Source organism: Megalops cyprinoides, chromosome 9 (assembly GCF_013368585.1).
Source record: "Megalops cyprinoides isolate fMegCyp1 chromosome 9, fMegCyp1.pri, whole genome shotgun sequence".
Classification (NCBI taxonomy): Eukaryota; Metazoa; Chordata; class Actinopteri; order Elopiformes; family Megalopidae; genus Megalops; species Megalops cyprinoides.
In genome coordinates this window covers 30,020,357-30,039,072 of record NC_050591.1, presented here as the reverse complement: position 1 = coordinate 30,039,072, position 18,716 = coordinate 30,020,357, and the positions used below count along the sequence as shown (strand labels likewise).

The following is an 18,716-nucleotide window of genomic DNA, read 5'->3' as shown; positions in this document are numbered from 1 at the left end:
ACGAACAGGGGCCACGTCTATACCGTGGTTTCCTTCTCATTCTTTCCAACCTTAATAAATTATCTGTGTGGAAATATCAGCGACAATAATTCTGACCCCAGCACCCTGTGGTCATATGGGCCCTGAGGGCCTCACTGCCCAAGAATGATCTGAACCCTAGGGGGTGGGGGCCGGTCCTCTACCCCCACCCCAATGGTTCCGCCTCCTCCCTACGCCAACATGAACCCAATCCATCACCCCCAGCAACCTTGCAGGATTCCAAACAAGCATTCATATTTCTAAACGCGGGGCCGTATTTTCCCTTTTTTGAAATTGTTATCAATCTTTTTATTTCCCTCTTTACCATTTTATTTTAAGTCACTGCCGTCAGATTTTTATGGCTTATTATAAACAGCCGTATTCTGGCCAGAGTGGAGGTGTTAAATCTCACACGCCGCCTGAAGCCCCAGCCGTGCAGACATGGGAAAAGAGATATTTAAATGCAAGGGAGGAGGGGGGGAAGGAAAGCGAGAAGCCACTCTTTTTTTACGTGTTTACCATAGAGCACTTTAAGAAGCTGAGAGCAGCCATAAATAAAAAGCAGCCATGTTTCCCAGCTGATAGTTTTGGTTATCTGCACTGGAAAATTAGCTTTTAAAATGCAGTTTGAAATCCATTTGGGTGATTGATGGGGGGATGTGACTAATAAATTTTGCCCGCTTTCTGGGAGTCTTGCGTTTCGCCATTTTTTTTAATGCATGTCATGATGCACACAATTGGAGAGTAGAATGAGCGAGCGTGGAGCTAATTCTGCCGAGGGATTGTCACTCAGATGAAGAGGCTGTCAGCGCTTGTGCTTGGAGGGACCTGATGTATGGGGGGGTCTGAAATTCAGTGTTTGTGTCTTTACAGATATTCTGAAATAATCGCCTCTAAACGGACAGCTGGAAGCAGTGATGAAGAGTTCAATATTTCACAGGGCTCTCCACCTGAAACAATCACGCCGAAATACACTAGTTGGAAAGAGAGGATGTGTTCTGATTTCATTCAGTGGTAACGCGGCGCGTGTCGGTATCAGGATGAGACATCAACTGGGTACTTTTTTTTTTTCCTGCTGTATTTGTTTTAGAAGGAAGTATTTTGGCATTTTAAGCAGGCTTCTGCAGTCTTTGTTGATGTCTGGGTTGATTCTGTTTTGTATTTTCTGTCTCTGATTTGTTTTGTGATGTTCTTACTGGTGTGACGTGTGGCTTTGTTCAACTCCGGCACCAAATGCAACTCAGTGTGATCGATATGGAGAGCTCAGGAGCGATCAAAAAATGCACCCCTTCTTGAATGTTTCAGGACTAAAAAAAGCATGAAAGTAACACCCGAACCCCCCCCCCCCCCCCAAAAAAAAAAAAAACAAACACATCTCATTCACGGTAGCAAACAAGGGTGACCTCAGCTGTATTCACAGACGGTGTTTTGGGATCATCCACCATCCACAGTGTAGCCAATAGCTTTGCTTTCCTGCACCAGACACATAGTAGCAGACTGTACTTGTATCCCCCGTTAGCTGTGTGGGGATGGTGCAGCCAGCATTATGAGCCAAGAGGAAGTCTGGGTAACAGTGAGCATTTTCAGGGACTGGACTTTCTCAGTGTCACGTTCCCTGTGCCCCTTGCCTTGGCCAGGGGGGTTAGGGGAATTAGACCACCCCTAACCCCCCCCCCCCCCAAAGTCATCGCTCATGGGGCTTGCTGTAATAGACTTTAATGCGAGGGGTCCATCTTTCCACCAAGGACCCCCAGCCCCCCAAGGAGCACCCCTGCCCAGGACCACCCTCACAGAAAAGGGACTTAATCACAGCAGTTTTGGCACTCCAGTAGGGCCTGGTGCTGCCCACATGGCTTAAAGTATCCCAGGTTCTCCCTTTTGCTCTGTCTGGAAAACCACCACCAAAGTACAATCATATGCTGTGGCACAGAGGCCAAGAAGAATCATAATGTTTGTTGTCATTTAAGACCACTTGGTTCATCAGTCCTTCTCATTCCATGTTTGTTTGTTCAGAGCTGAGGCTTTTACGTTTGATCTAAGAATATAAAAAAAAAATTAAGCTTGTTCTTTTCTCGGCACATAGGAATGGTTATATGTAATGAAACGAACAGATGAAATTCATCAGTTTTTTTTTTTTTTTTTGTAGAATAAAATTTTCCAGGTCCCCTGTTACCGCCCCCTCTCAATTTTGCAAGCCTGTGCTGTAGTGGGATTTAGGGGTTATAATCTTTAACAGTAATCTTTCAGGTTGCCTACACGGGATTTAGAATTTTCTCTCCTTGTAATCGCACGTTTACAATATCATTTATATGGGTTTTGCATTTCAGCCCCCCTTGACACTTCTCTCCCTCCCTCTTCCTCTCTTTTCTCCCTCCCTCTCTCTCCCTCTCTCCCTCTCTCTTTCCTCCCCATGAGCTTTGCAGAAGATTGACAGGGGACAAGCTCTAGGCTCTCCAGCTCTTTGTACAGCAGCCAGTGATGAACTTTGAGCATCCACCCCCCGCATATGTACATGCACGCATACACACACCCACTTGATTGATGCTAAAGTGAGGCTCAGCTCTCCTCACTGTCAGAGGCACGCTAAGTCCCCCGAGCACCCCCAACCCCCCACCCCCACCGCCGCGATTTCTGACATTCGTAGATATTATATTCATGAAACGCAGAGGTAGCTTTTGTGATGTGATCCCCATGTAACACTCTAATCTGTTTAGACTGCCTCAATATTATGGCTGAGAGGGGTGGAGGGAAAGCCATACAATGCAAACCGTTGCTGGAAGCTAAGACTTAATTCTGCTCAGCATGTCAAATCTGAACTTGGATTTTCCTCGCATTTGCAACAGCATCCTGATATTGGAGTTCTGACTTAAAGTGGGGTGGGGGGTGGATGGAGGGGGTGGGGGTTGCTTTTTGGGTGCGCTTTTTTTTTTTTTTTTGGGGGGGTTGCTTTTCTTTGCTTTTTTCCACTCCTTGAACAGCAGATTTTTATGTATTGTTGCAGGGTAAGTAAGTAAGATGATTTAGCTGCAGTATGTGGTTGTGGGGTTTGAGCTGCCATTTCGGGAGCCTGACTGACAAATTGGCATGGATATAAATACCCCCACATTGCGGGGGAGGGGAGGCGAGGAGCTCTCAATCCTGACATTGCACACCTGTCCTCCCAACCACCCGCCCGGATGAAATGTGGCTGGTGAGAGTGGGAATCCAACTCTGAGTTTTGGAGAAGGGCGATAATCCTAATGATCCGAAGCACTTTAAAAGTATAAAAGGCCTTTGGCACTTAGTACGTCCAAAAGGACAAGATTCAGTTGCACAGCAAATACAGATCGTGCCGCCACACTGTTGTAGTGGCTCAGACAGCCTTCGCCAGAGCATGGTCTCACAATACAAATAGATATCTTCATAAGCCATGAGTTAATATCAAGCAGGCATCGCATTTGTAAATTTACTTTTCTCTCCACCTCGCCACCTCCCCAAATGTTTTTTTTTTTTTTTTCCAGAGTGTCTATAGACATGTCTGATTGGCTGGATTTCACAGGTGTGCCCAGGACAGTGTTCAGCCTGCAGATAATGTAAAACAGTGCAAACAGGTGCAAACAACATACTTATGTCCCATGATTTGTTCTTTCGGTTTTCTTTTACAAGTCAAGCAGCACGTTGCATGAAAAGGGCTGCACTGGAGAATACATTAGTTTCATATGTTTTCTTAGTTCGGAGTTCTGAGTTCACAGGATCACTTACTTTGAAGAATATTTTCACAGTGGTTGCAACAGCCACATTTTGAAACTTGTGCTAGCTTCTCTGTCAGCCAGTATTCAGTTGTAGCTTGGGAGAGTGTTCAGAACGGCCCTAGTTTGTCTTTAATGGTGTCACTTTTTATAAAAGTCAGGAGTAATGGGTAAGGGAATAAAATGCCTTGGAAATATGTGATGAGCAGCGGCTTTTTCAGACTTTAAATGTGGATTTAGTCATAAATCTGTCGCTTGTTTTGCTTCTGTTTCCTCAACTATTTTTAGTAATTTGATAGGTTTTGATATATACCCTACCCTAATAATATACCCTTATTATTAGGGTGTTAACTTTAATTAGTCTTTCTCTTCTTACTCCAAAGAGCACTGATTTCCCTTTTTCAGTTTATTGTGAATATTAGACATTAGGTTATCCTCTGCCCAGGTTGAAATTCTGGAGTTGGCGATCAAACCTCATTTGTGAGGACAAAAAAGACTTAAGGGCACTACATTAGGAAATACGTAAGCTTGCTATTGCTCCATTTTTTTTTCTTTCTCATTTTCTTGGAAATGGATGACTGTGTTTATTAAACTTATGCTTTCATAAGTCAGAAACGGAAAAAGAAGGAAGAGGAGGAATTCAAATTTCTCGTTTTGGCCGACGATGAAGACAAAGCCCATACTGAATTTATTTGACCAGAGTTTGTCCCTTGCCATGCTGTCATCTGCTCCCAAAGCATTTTAATCATCACTCTCCTTCTACATATCGCTAAACTCAGTTTGGAGTAAATTAGTAGCAGTGTTTTTCTGTGCAGTCTCTCTTTGAGGAAACACAAAGCCTTTGAAATTTCTCCAACCAGCTCGGACTTGAAAAAAGAAGCACTTAGTAACCTGATGCTAGTGCTGGGTCTTAATGGTTTGCATTAGCTGCAAGCAATAAAATTATCCCAGGTCCTCACTAATGTTGGAATAATCATTTACAAAGATGGTTACCACATGCTGAAACCTTTTTTTCTTCTTCTTCTTTTTTTTCGCCAGGCCTAATTCGGTGTTATTAATAATGAATAAAAATGCAATTTTCTTCGGGTTGCTGCAGGGCCTTGGGAATCATTTCAATGAATATTTCAGCACATTATTTTAATCATGGCTCCACATATGCAGGGAGGGGGGATGGGGGGGGCGCCGGCATATTTTATAGAGCCAGGCTTCAACTGCGGTGAGACCCCCTGATTATTAAACTGCACGGTGTCTGCGTTGAGGGTCCCTCCTTTGATTTACAAGACTTGTTAAAAACACAGTAAAAAAGGAGGCAAGCTGTGCAATTTCTACTTGTAATTTGATGCTGTATTTGTTAATGGGGCTGGCTGTGATTTATGTGGGCAGTGGTTGCTCCTGCTGCTTGCAGGCCTCTTGTAGAGAGGCTTCACGGGGGCTGGTAGAAACGGAACACTGTCGCACTGCACAAATCCAGAATCCTGTTTTTTTCTTTATGGTTGGAATGTTTGGTTTAGAACAGTGTTTAACTGTTGCATCTGTAAAGTTTCCAGCATTCCTCCTCTGGTTCGTTATTTCTTGCAAGTTGTTACAAATCTGTCCCTGTGTTTTTTTTTTTTTTTCTTCTTTTTTTCTGGTGGGTGCAGGGGAGAGGGTTGTCTCTAAACTGTTTGCCCCATCCTGGGTAGTGGTGTAGAGGGAAGAAGGTTGCTAGGTCCATTTCCAGGTAGGACACTGTTGTGGTACCCTCAAGCAAGATACTTAGCCTAAATCTCTTCGGTTGATATCCAGCTGTATAAATGGATGATGTCTGTGGACCTATGTAAGTCGGCCTGGTTGAGAGTGTCTGCTAAGCTAATTCACTGTAATGTAATGTAATGTGATGTCTCCACTCCATCTCTCCACAGCCAGCTGCATGACTTCTGGCGCCTGGACTACTGGGAGGACGACCTTCGGAGGAGGCGGAGATTCGTACGCAATGCCTTCGGCTCCACCCACTTGGACATCACGCTCAAGGCGTTGGAGGACTACGGTCAGTGAGCTAACTGCACAGAATGTATAGCACACTGACGCACACCTCCACAATCCCATTTCATTTTATTCATTTCCTTCCCACAATGCTTGGTTTTAATTCATTAGCACCTACTGTGGAAAAAAAATAAATAAAACCCACGAAATGTCCTAGACATGCTAGTCATATGTATTAGTATTGAATTTACGTTACTGTGATTGGTGTCTGCCAGAAAAACTTTGAACTATAGGTAGATGAACATGTTTACATTATGATTGTAAGGTAAACTACCCGTAACTGTTCTTTATTCACCCCTGGGCGATCATCCTTGCAAAGTCACAAAGTCGGGTATTTTGTTTAGAGCAGATCTCAAGTTATTATTATTATCAGCAAATACGTGCTAAATGGTATAAGGCAGTGAAAAACCTACATTTCTGCTGTTAAAAATTGCTAATTCCCTACGTGTGTTCATAAAATCAAAACAGACCTCACCAGGCTCACTCTGCGTTTGTGGAGCAGAAAGAAGTTCATTGTCATTTTTATAGGTAACATATTTATGGGCTCTGTCAATTGAACATGGCAGATCATTTTTATTACTATTTTTTATTTCCCCCACTACATGTAGTTGGGAGTAAATTGCATCACTTGCCTCGGTGTTTGGTTCTTTGTTTGAAACTCTCTTTCACTGACCCGTTTGAACTTGTGGTGTTGCCCACCTCGCTGTGTTCGAGTTGCTTTGTGTCACGCAACATGGCTTTTTAAAGAAGGTGGGTCAGTACTGCTAAACACAGCAGAATCTTAAATGTAGGCTTGAACTGAGCGGTAGGGGTATTAAAAGAACAAGAGTAAACACATTGATTGAATAAAATTTCTTTTATTTTTAATTACAAAAAAGCGAATCTTAATACTGCATGAGATTAAATTTCCAGGAGCATTGAGTAAGAAAACTGTTCAGCCTGGGGCATAAAAATGCATTTGGGGGAGATGTTATTACTTGTGTTTTATTTTCAAAAACAAGTTGTTTAGTTTGGCATTGATTTATGTGCATGCTGGGAAGTCTGAGATAAATAACTAGCTTTACGCTTTTAGCCTTTTTTTCCAAGGGTCTCGTGTCAAAGCCCCCCCCCCTTTTTTTTTTTTTGCCTGTCATGTGACATCAGAGCTGTCTGGGGGCGGAGCTGATCTGACGTGACCTGCCGGTGACCGTCTTGGCGTGGGGCCCAGCTGTGGGGCTCCTGAGCCCAGACATCTTCTGGGTTCAAGAAGCTGGGAGTCGGGTCCCTGCACTGTTCTGGTGCCAGGCAGGCTTTAGGAATGGCTCTGGAAATACCACACATTCGCCAGCTGTGCACAGAGGTGCAGGTGGCTTTTGTACAGGTTCCAAACACAGTAATTGCCCTCTGTGAAATTAGCCTGTGGGTTTACACTATTTGGGTCAGAGTTCCCTATGAAGACTCCAGAGCTACTTACGTCATAATGCTCAGTGCAGACTTGCTGCATATTGATGTATTTATGTCATACACATATACATATGCGTTTACCTCCAAATAACAGCATGCCAAATTTTTGAGCATCATTCAAAACACTGCTGCACAGTGAGAGAACGTATAATAGATATTTATGTTTTATTTTAAGGCCCTGCGTCTGGTGGATGTGATTGTCGCCGGTGTCCCAGCCCTGGTGATTGAGGACTTGTTGAAGTCTCGCTGCCTCTTGGTGGCTCTAATGAGTGGAATAATTCATAAGCTTGTCATGTGAGAGGGATTGGCTCTGTTCTGACTGAGAGAGGGAGGCGAGGGGGCACCTCTCCCCTTTCACTGCCAGCGCACGCTTTCAAGTGGAAGGGAGGTGCTTAAGTTTTGCGAGCGGCGGTGGAAGACTCCTGTTTTGTTCTGCGTTTTTTTTTTTTTTTGTTCTCCCTGCGCCTTTTTTTAATGACGGAGACAAACAGACGGCAGCAGGCAGTGCGTCTCGGCAGCTTCTCGCCACCGTCTTCGAAAATGAGACCTGTCGTTTCGAAATAACCTCAGTTTGGGGAAGTCGAAAGGCTACGGGTTCATTAGACGCTTTCTGCTTTCATCGTTTTGTTTCCTGGAGTACCGCACTGTTAGAGTGGAACTAGTGAGGAGTATGGTGCTCTTGACTGTTCATTTATTTATTTTGAATAGGGAAACAAAAAAGGCCAGCATTAATCACCCTTGGGAATCATTGGTGAAGCCTGGTCTATTTTCTCTGTTTGACAGCAGAAGGGGGCGTGCGATTGTATTAATCCAGACATTCAGTCGGGAGGTCGTAGGTTTGATTGGAGGACGTAGACCATAAGTACGAGTTCACTGTGACTAGAACTGGAAAAGTCTAAGGGGCTAGAAAGACATGGCACAAAGTGTTCTATCAGCGGATAATGATAAGAAAGTCGGGAGAGGTTCAGTAACGCGAAGTGCGCTGGGAAGGTATGGTGTTGTTTGTGTGAGGGGTGTCGTATGCGTGTCTAAAGGAACCATGTCTGGAGGTGAGATTGCACTCTGGAGTGGGTCAACAGGTGGTTGAAATCAAAGGGTTACTGGGCCACCCCACCGGTGATTCCACAGAGAATAAGCCCCTCTGCAACTTCAGACCTTGAAGAAGGAAGCAAACAGAGCTCAGTTAATCTTTGTGAATCCTTGCTCACTGATGCTGTATATTATGAGGGTATATTTGGAGGCTGTGGTATCTGTCTCTTTTAGGGAAATAGTCATGTCTGTCTAGTTTAGACCCATAATATTGAACCAGAGTAGGGGAAAAAAGAAACAAATATATTAAACTGTAAAAATTGGCTATTTTCCCTTCAAAAATCAGTATAGCATTAGCGTTAGTGCATATCGCAGTGGAACGTTATGGCCGGGCTCATTTTTCCCCCACTGAGTCGGTTCCTGTATTGAGCCGCTCATTTAAAGACACTAACGGAGCTGGGGTAGAATAAAGAGTCTTTATGTGAGCTTTAATTTAGTCTCAGTATCGCTGCAGCTCACACAGTAAACCAAGGCAAAGGCCCAGCAGCAGAACCATCAGGACTGAAAGTGCGTGTGGATGTATTCTGACCTCACAGGTGTTTAACCTTTCTTTTATTTCTGAATTTTGTGTGTGTGTGTGTGTGAGAGAGAGAGAACGAGAGAGAGAACGCGAGAGAGAACGCGAGAGAGAACGAGAGAGAACGAGAGAGAGAACGAGAGAGAGAACGAGAGAGAGAACGAGAGAGAGAGAGAGAGAGAGAGAGAGGGACAGAGGGTCCCATTTTAAAACCTGCCTCCGCATCTATTAGCAGCACTGACAGCATAACAAGCGCACGCCCTTTCTGCCTCCCTCTTTAATAACATTTCATGTTACGGCGAGCCAGTGGAACCAATCAGAGTATATCGTCAGCTGATTGGAATTGGGCAAGCATGAAATGGAAGCCACGTTAATATTGATCCAAGTCTTTAACGGCCTGTTTTACCTCCCTGTGTCCTTGCTGTCTCATTTCAGGTGAGCAATCCCTCCCTGACCTGCCCGACTCTGCGACATTCCCGGTCGTGGATCTTTATTGCTGATTTTAACAGGGGTGTGCGGTAGATTAGACAGAACAATCCGTAGTTTGGCCCTGTAGAATTTAAACTGACTGACTCACTATTTTACGCACTTTTTTGTAGTACTTAATGTAGTGAAAATTCGATTTTTTCAGTGCAATAATTGTTTTTGAGACAAAAATAATGCCATTCATAAGAAAAAAGGAGTCAATATATTGTCTCTATTTTACAATTAAAGCCTTACCAGTCTGTGATACAATAGAACAAAAAAAATTAGTGTTTGCTAACTTAAGCGAGGTTAGCAGTGATATAAGTTGTTTTGTGTATATAAGCTGCCCCATAGGAGGGGCTGCTTGTAAGGCGAAGTGAGTAGCCAGCCCGTTGACGCAGGGCTCCAGATGTGATGTATGTCAGCCCCTCCTGTTAGCGTTTCCAGGGGAGATGAAGCTATCCCCCCAGCCTCCAGCCGCACGGTAGACCCGCAGACCCAAGAAACTAAATAAAGATTACTGTCAGGGTGAGGGGCCGAGCAGTATAAGCCATCAAACATCAAAGTGCTTTTTTTTTTTCTTTTTTTTTTTTTTAAACTGACGGCAGGGGAAGGGGTGGAGCTCACGTCACAAATCACAACAAAAGAGGTGCATTGCATTATGGGTAGTTTTAAGTTTTTTTTTTTTTTCCTTTTTCTTCATATGGAGCCATACACCCCCTCCCACCCCCCCACCCCAACTCCGGCTTCATATTGAGCTGATTATAAATACAGTGATGAATCTGGGACTGCTGTTGCCTTTCTCCGCCGTTACACAGCAGCCTGCTGACCGATCGATGTCCATGTCCTTTATGAATGCGGAATGCAGGTTCCATGGAGAGAGGGCGCGTGGGAGGGCGGGAGCGGGATTTGGGGAGGGGATGACGTCTGGGAAAAGCGGAAAGGAGTCTTGAGGAAGGCGAGAGAGAGAGAGAGAGAGAGAGAGAGAGAAAGCCATGCCTCCTTGTAATTACCCCCATTTATGTTCATCTCGCCACAAAATGTAATAAACCAGGAGGCCATTATTATCTCACAGATCAGGGGTCAGCCACTGGCAGGAACCCATCTGTACACTTCCGACAGACCTTAAGGCTTTCGCCCATCTGGAAACAGATAACCCGATAAAGCCTCGGACAGAGCTCCGGCGTGCAAGCGAGAGAGAGCGATGCCCCCGTCACTCCGCTGTAGGCTGCTCATCAGAGCGATGCCTCTCGCCGCGTGAAGCCCCAGTACAAGGACCGCGAATCCGGCTCACGTTTCACGTTTCTCGGGCGTGATTTACGCTTGTGGCGTGGGACGCTTAGGAGACGGAGCCGGCGGCAACATGGACGTCACCGTGTCCAAATTGGAGGCAGGGAGGGTGGGTGGGGGCGGAGGTCCAAAGAATGCGTCTGACTGTAACCCGCGTTTTAGGGAGGTTCGAGAAGACCGGAAAGACATATGAATGTTCTAGGTCAAAAGTCAAATGCGTGATGTTCAACTTTGAAACCTTTTTATTCTGTTTTGTTAATGAGGTATGATTTATTTACGATTAGAAGCACTCTCATTCAGGACACACGCAAACCATGGCAGTAAATGCTCTTTTTCAGCTGAGTTTGAGATGCTACTTCCAGTAAGTTTTTTTGTATCTGTAAGGGAAGCACACTATCACTACCTGGCAGATTGTTTTAGAGTATGCTCCATGGTTCTACGGTATGTTATATCTGAAATCAGACTTAAAAAATCTAGTTCAGCCTATCTGTTATGGAAGCCTCATAAAGGACACTGGGGCTATTTAAGTAAAACATGATGTAGAAATGTAGTCTTTGTGTGTGCGTACGTGTACATGTGCATGTAAGTGTGTGTGCGGGGTGTAATAATTATGAGACCAATAAAAACATATGCTCCCTGACTCCACTGGAACGAAAAAAATCTTAAATGTATTCCACAAAAAACTCAAAGGTTTTACCATTTATATAAAACATAGTCCCGTGGCAACAGTAATATTGCATGATTTATGCAGAGTCTGTCTTTAAGGCTTTCAACTCTTATCTGTACCATATTGAACAGTAAAACTACTGGACACTTAAACATTTCCAGTTTGGGAGTCAGTGGCTAAGGCTGTAAAATGACTTTGACCATGGTCTTTGTCTTCTCATGAAACTGCACTTCCTCACTATCAAAACTCTTTGAAGAGGAAAAAAACTATGCAGTATTATAAAAGCATATTTGAAAAAGAGGGTGACTAGCAAAACTGCAAAAAAAGACTCATAAAGACAGCGCATGTATTTCAGCAGGTGGGATCTGCTTTATTCTATTTTTACTGATTTCTTTGGATGAAATTCAGATACGTGCTGAATTTCTTTTCAAGCTATCTCTGGCTGGTAAATACAAGGGAAAACAGCTGTTACTACCCAGCTGGCGATGATTACCCTCAGTTTAAATAATGTCTTTACATAACATTTAAATGTACCAGTGAGCCATCTAAGTTTCTAGCTAGCTAGCAGTCGTTCATATAGTTTGGGTTATTCTGCATTTCTAAACGGCAAAGCAGACATTTGCAGTATCCATGCAGTATACATACAGTAGGTAGCTGTCTGGCCCAAGACCATGCATAGTACAGTACATATTAACCACATTGAATATACATAGTTAATAATACCCAGTGTGTTGTACCTTTGGTTTTTCAGTAACTACTGTGCACAGTTTAAAAATGAAATTGTTCTCGGTGTTCTTCTTGACATTTTGATTTCCATCTTATTCCAAGCACAGTGAATGGCATCAGTCAGTGCTTGTTGCTGTCTTTGACACAAAGAAATTTGGTATATCCACACAAAACCTCTTTCGTGGCTTGCATATTCATGTTGATTCTGCTAAAGGCGAAGACAACTAGCAGACAACTAACTGAACCTCTTTCCTGAAGTTTGAAACACTCGCTGAACTTGTGATCAGTGGCAAAGGTAGGGGTGGGATTTGACTTTGCTTAGGCTATGTCAGCTGGAAAGGCATTGACTGACATTGGTTCATTAGGAGCAGATCATTTGTGCCGGCCATTTAGCTGTGTTTTTCATCTGTTAAATGTCTTTGCAGAAATAATCGAGTCTCCTGTGGAACACATGGGCTTACTCCTGTTTGCTTTAATGGCTGTCCTTTCCCCTCCTGCACTTGAATTTGAGAGGGAGATTGTTTGAACGGAGCGATCCTGTATATGTACACGTGCTTAATCTCATAATATTTACACCGCCTGTAGACACACTGTTATTATGCTGATGAAATCATCAATATGCAGCCAGGGGAAGCCAGCTCCTGCCGTTACTGTAAACTTCCCCTCGGATAAACTGAGCGACCCTATCACAACCATCTCTCTCTCTCCGTTATTCCCTCAAATGCGTTGTTTTCAAATAAAAATTAGAGATAAACCAGCGCTCAGTAGAAGCGATGCTTTCCAGACCCCTGGCATGGCCTTTTTCTGAGCGGTAAACATGGCCAGGCCTCTGTGGGAAGCGGTTGTGGGGCTACATTCACCAAGCTCTGTGATTCTGAGGTGCATGAGATGGAGTTGGGAGAGGGAAGTACATGGCATGCGTTTCAAAAACACCTAGGGAAACTCATTCCGATGTGGCAGGAACATTGCACATGGCTCAAAGAGTGTATGTAACAAAGATCCACTGAAGTACATACTGAACACAAAGACTACTTATACCACTACTAACACGTTTAACACTAGTAATATTATTACTGTACTACTACTGATACTATTGCTGTTAATGCTAATACGACTTCTGGTAGTAGTAATAATAATTATTTTTATAATAATTTAGAACCACTCTGCTGAGAGCACAGTTGATTCGTTGATATGTTAGCGCTAAATAATTTATGCATAAGGCCAATGTTTAAAACATTTAAAGGCGGAATTTAGAAAATCTGTGTCTGATCTTTAAATCTGCATTAAAACATTTTCAAAAGAGTGGTTTGGCAGCCAGTTTAGATAACAAGTGCATTGTGCTTGACAGGGATCGCTTAGTACAGTTGTTATACTCTGTGCATCATGACCACACAGGAATCTTTAAAACATTGTGTCTGTAGCTACTCTAACACACAGTCATTAAGCTACTGTGGCTTTACATTACAAGAGTTTGGCAGTATCAAATACTTGCATGTATGTTCGCCTCCAATTTTAAATTGCTTTTGTACGTAAAACACATCTTGAGCCATCCCAGCTGATAAACAATTGCGTTTGGGTTTTCAGGCTAATTAAAGAAGTCCCTTGATTGTAGTAAGAAGTTGTTTTTCATAAGTGGCATGTCATATATGGCCTTGTGTGAGTTTGTCGCAAAGCTTTTGAAACCAATACTTCCTGTGCTTGCTTGCACTGACAGTTCCATACCTAGTATCATATCCCCTCACTGCCAGTGTTGATTCGTTTTCTCAGTTTACAGCTGGTGCATTCCGCTGGTTAATTCCTACCCCTCTGCCAGACTCTTGAGCACCACCACATTCAGTTCCAATTCCTGAGATGAAATTCATTTTTGGGAATCAGCTACAACTATTTGGATCTGATCCCACGTCTAAATTGCCCGTGCCTTTTCCAGCAGTGTGGGATTCAGCCTGTGCGTTTGCACGAGCGTAGATATGCGATAGACACTTTTCTCATTGCTAGCTCACATTTGTAATGTACTGGCCTTGTGAGCTCTGTTTTCCTGGATGGTAATAGGCCTTTTGGGGATGGCGTAGTGGGCGTAGTAGTCTGTTAGCCTTGTGTGAATGCAGCTTGCGGGGAAGGCGGCAGTGATGAGTTGTTTCATACAGCAGGATGGTGTTAATATGTGCTCTATGGGACAGGACACAACTTCATCCAATACCTGCGTTCAGATCACTCAAACATCAGAGTTCAAAAAAACAGATGCAGCACAGTTTTTTGTGATTCAGTGTGTTCAGAGAGGAGAGATGGAGGGATTAAAAGATCTCCCGACAAGGCTGGCCCTCATCCTTCCTCTTCCCCTCCTCTCGTCCGTAATGTTGACGAATTGAGCTCCATTTCAGAGGCGTTGCTTTGATTGGAAGACATCTGTAAGTGTCGGTGGCTATCATTCATGAGAGAATGGCTTTACTTTAATGTCAACAACGTTTTCCTTGTCACTCCAATTTGAAATTTGTTTTTTTCTTTATGGCTACAAAATTGAATTGCTAATAAAGGTTTCTACACATCTGATACACACACACACACACACACACACACACACACGCACACATATATATTAGTTTGATCTTGGTCATTTGGTTGTAGAAATCAACAGAGTTTATTTTGTTTGGCTCTCCCAACGGTGCTCTGCTCCCTTTTGCCAGTCTGAATACGAGTTTCCCTCGTTTAATGCGACTGTAATGATGGTTTACAGAATTACAGTTTTGAGTTTCACTCATTCCTCTTTGATCCGTGACCACTGACTCGCATTTCTCTTTAAAGTTACACAGAATTCATTTCCGAAACATTCCGGCTCCTTCCCTCAGTCTGATGAAAGCGCTCGAGATATGAGACAGAACAGGAAGCTTGGTTTCTTTTTCTTTTTTTTTTTTTTTAAACTAGCAGCGTTGACAACAGTCAAACACGACCTCATCAAGACAAGGTACATGTTCCTTAGGGGAGGGAGAACCGTAATAAGAACTCCGCTGAAAGGAAACATGTCACAGGAGTGTCAGACACCTCCCTTTTCTTGATATGCGCTCTTACTTTCCCATGTGGAGTTTCTGCTCCACTTTCTCACGAATGTGACCTTAAAGAGGAGTAATCCACCAGGACGTCTCGGTGCAGTCACGTATGGCAGCAGTGCGCAGCGGTTTGACTAATTAATGTTGATTAATGCCTTTTGAGCTTTCTTTATGCGAAAGAAGCGTAGATCCGGCCCTTAAAATAATCACACTGTTTCACCATTGTTGCGTGATGAGCTTTGGCGGAGTGTACAGTCTCCTAATTGTGCTGTCTGTTCAATATCATTCTCCTGTGATGACTGAAAACAGCTACCATTCTCCCTAGATAATTGACTATGATCAGAAGACACTTTTTCAACCCTCCATAGCTAGTGGTTTCGACAACAAACAGGAAAAAAAAACAGTTCATTACTGACCTTGTCTGGTAAACAGCTGGATTCAGTGATTTTCCAGCTGGAAATGTATTCATATGTTTGTTTTAATGACTTGTGGCATAAAAAACTATATGATGAAATGCAGTGACCAATATAACAACACATCTTGGGAGTTTGGGCAAAGCATGCACGCCATGCCATATTATTCATTCATTTAAGGCCATTTGTGACAAGTGGCATTTGTTCTAATGATGTCGTGTTCAGCTTTTGAAGATGTGTAGTGCGTTGTGATGCCTCACTGTGTTGTTCAGCGATGTTCACCGGCCCTCTCACCTGCACAGGTACAGAGGAAGACGACGTGGTCAAGTCCAAGAAGGGTTTCCGCAGCCAATCGGTGGTCAGCCAGAACCCCGAGACGGAGCTGATGCTGGAGGGAGATGACGATGCCGTCAGTCTGCTGCAGGAGAAAGAGATCGACAATCTGGCAGGTGAGTCAGTGCGCCCACACCTGCCGAGACACACGTAGCCACTTATCTGGTCACCCCTGGCCACTCCTCCTGTCACACCTGGCCACACCTCCGGCCAACACCGGTGCAGACGCTTGGACCCAGGAGGGAATTGGCTATATTGAATAAACTCAGCACCTTCTCACTTTATACTTGAAGAAAATGAAGCCTTTTTCTGTTAGGCGAGTGTTGCTGCTTTCCCCTCTGTTTCACTTTTTTTTTTTTTTATTTAGGAGAGGCCTGAACTGTTTCTCCTTTTAACATTAAAGACCAGGCACAAGTACACAGTACTCAGTGTGGTCAGACGCAGCTGCGAGAACAGTCTGGTAATGACTTGTGAATTGGGCTTTATTACCCCTTCATCGTCTAGAATCGGTCCTGGTGACTCTGGTGATGCAGTAGTATATTGCCCACATGGGCATTAATAACAACTCTGGTTCTTTCTTCTGTGATAAATAAAACAAAAGCACCAGTAAATGTCCTTGGCACTGTAAAAAATAATCAGACTGTAAACACAGCACTGGGCTCTAATGCATTATCTAAATTGGGATGGTGTATCTCGCTGAAAGGCTTTTTATCTCCTTAATGTCTGACTTTGTCTCATAGCTTTACTCAGATTAGCACAACTCATCAGTGCCTTTGAAATCCAACAAGACGCTTGCAGTAAGTCACAAGACCAGCCAAAACAGCAGTTAATATGTGATGCCAGACATTGTTGAGTATGCTAGATCTCCACACCTGTAAGCATGTAAAAATAGATCAACACTGATTCACACAGCTTGAGTAGCATTTGTGTCCCATCCACAATACATTTCTTTACCATCTCATCTTGGAGACTGTATTTTGTTTCACCTATACAGTATACTGTAATATGTATAGTTCTGTGTCTGTAAACTCGTCATCCTCTCAAACTCTGAAGTGCTGTGTGAAACACTGTGTTGTGTTTTTTTATTCCCCAGGGTCCAGGTAAGTGTTCCTATCCTTGGTTATTTGTACTACAGAGATACAGGGTAATTCTTGTCTTTCTGTGCATTTTTCATTTCTAGCGCGCGTACGTCCTAAAGTGTATATCTCAAGAGGCAAGTCTTCTAATTTATGGTCAAACTAACACCAATGATCAGCTAGTAAATACTGAGCGATTACTAACGTGATTCAAAAAACCAGCTCAAAGGCAATCATGCAACCACTTACTGCAAGAAATAAATTTGAGTATTTGAGCTAAATTGACTGATGACTAGGCATGAGTGCCAACCCAGACAGTTCATCTGATTTACTAACAGTCTGTATTAATGGCCTACCATCCCGTTCAGTTAATCTGGCTAAATCCAAATACTGGTAATCTACACAGTAAATCAGATATAATATAATCTTAAATCCAGAATTAGTACATTATTGAAAATGTTGCTATTTGAATGTTTTTCTGTGCAAAACCTAAGAATTTATGCCTCATGGATCCTTCAGGCATTCAAATCAAGTAAGAGCATTAGTTTTGGAATACAAGCAAGTCCATGTCAGTCTTTTTTGTGAGGAGAACTTAAATCAAGTTTTTAAATCATGACACTCAGGCTTTTTATGTTTAAATTTTGAAATAATCTAACTTGAAACAAACACAACAGCAAATCTTTTCATTCTGATTGCCAAGAATGTTCTTAGGAGAAGCTGCTTTTCCATATAGTCTTAAGTCTGAAAAAATATATTTTGGCACTGCAAAGATCAGACTAATAATGTAGCAATTATGGTAACTGGGCCTCATGCTCAATACTGGACCTTCATTAAGAGATTAATAGGTGCCAACCAGCTCAGGCAAGGGGAATTTAATGTTAAACCCCAGATTTATTGTAATCATAAAAGGTACTATAACCTGATTACTATTCCTTGCTCAGTGTTTGAAATTAGGTTTAATACCTTATTTGTCTGACACAGGGAAGTCTGTAGTGTGTCTCAGCGTGCCAAAAAGACTGTTTTCCAAACCCCCTCACAGTTTTATGGTGACGCTTTGGAGCCTTGTGTGCCAGGCGATCAAGTGAAAAAAAAAGAGGGCAGCTTTTGACATAATTGCCTCCCTCTCACAAGAGCAAGTTAACCAGAGTTCGCTCATGACATAGATCTCGATCAAGAGTTATTCTGTGGCTTTCAGAACACCCTCAGACCACTGCCCGGTGTTATATAGCACCGTACATTGGTGCCTGAAATAAGTAAGACCCCGCATTGACTGGGTGCCTGATGTAAGCTTTTTTTTGCTGGAATGCAATAGTGGATTCTGGCAGCAGTCGTAAATTTCTCAAACGTTTACTATGTTCCAATCACAAGGATTATATAGCAGCAAATGGAGTGAAGTAATATTTGGTACTGAAGGGTACTTCTTCAGTCAGCTGGCTTGAATAGTTTTTTTGTAATGAAATATTGTATTTTTGAACAGCTGGGTTCAATAAAACAAGCAAAACATTTGATATTCAAATCGGTCTGCCCGGAGAGCGACTATCCATAATGTATACTTCCCAAGGAAAAGGTTGCGTGAAAGCTTTGTGGCACAACACGCCCAAGCACATGTTAAAAAATGAATGTTATCCCAGCGAATGCTGCATGTTAAATGCAAAGTGCATCTGGATATTCATGAGCTTGGCGTGTGCGAATAAGCCCCCTCGTGGACCTCTGGCCCATCCTGAACAATGCAGCAGTATCTCTGCTCTTATCATATGTAGTATGTGAAATCAACATGGGGGGGGCACACAGGAGCATAGGCATTCTGTGTGGTAACTCCACGATTGCTCCCCAGAGACCATGCTGATAGTCCCAGGGCAGTCAGGCCATTAGCAGTGTGGTACAGGAC

The 18,716-nt window shown here is 43.1% G+C and overlaps 1 protein-coding gene across 4 annotated transcripts in view; it reads left to right on the top strand.

Annotated features, from left to right (window-relative positions):
- The window catches only part of nbeab (neurobeachin b), a 269,175-nt gene that overhangs the window by 174,340 nt on the left and 76,119 nt on the right, over positions 1-18,716 (top strand). For all 4 annotated transcript variants that reach the window (XM_036537414.1, XM_036537413.1, XM_036537412.1 and 1 more), the window contains 2 exons: positions 5,648-5,772; positions 15,722-15,868. In XM_036537414.1, coding sequence (XP_036393307.1) covers positions 5,648-5,772; positions 15,722-15,868 — 272 coding nt within the window. The remainder of the gene's footprint in view (positions 1-5,647; positions 5,773-15,721; positions 15,869-18,716) is intronic.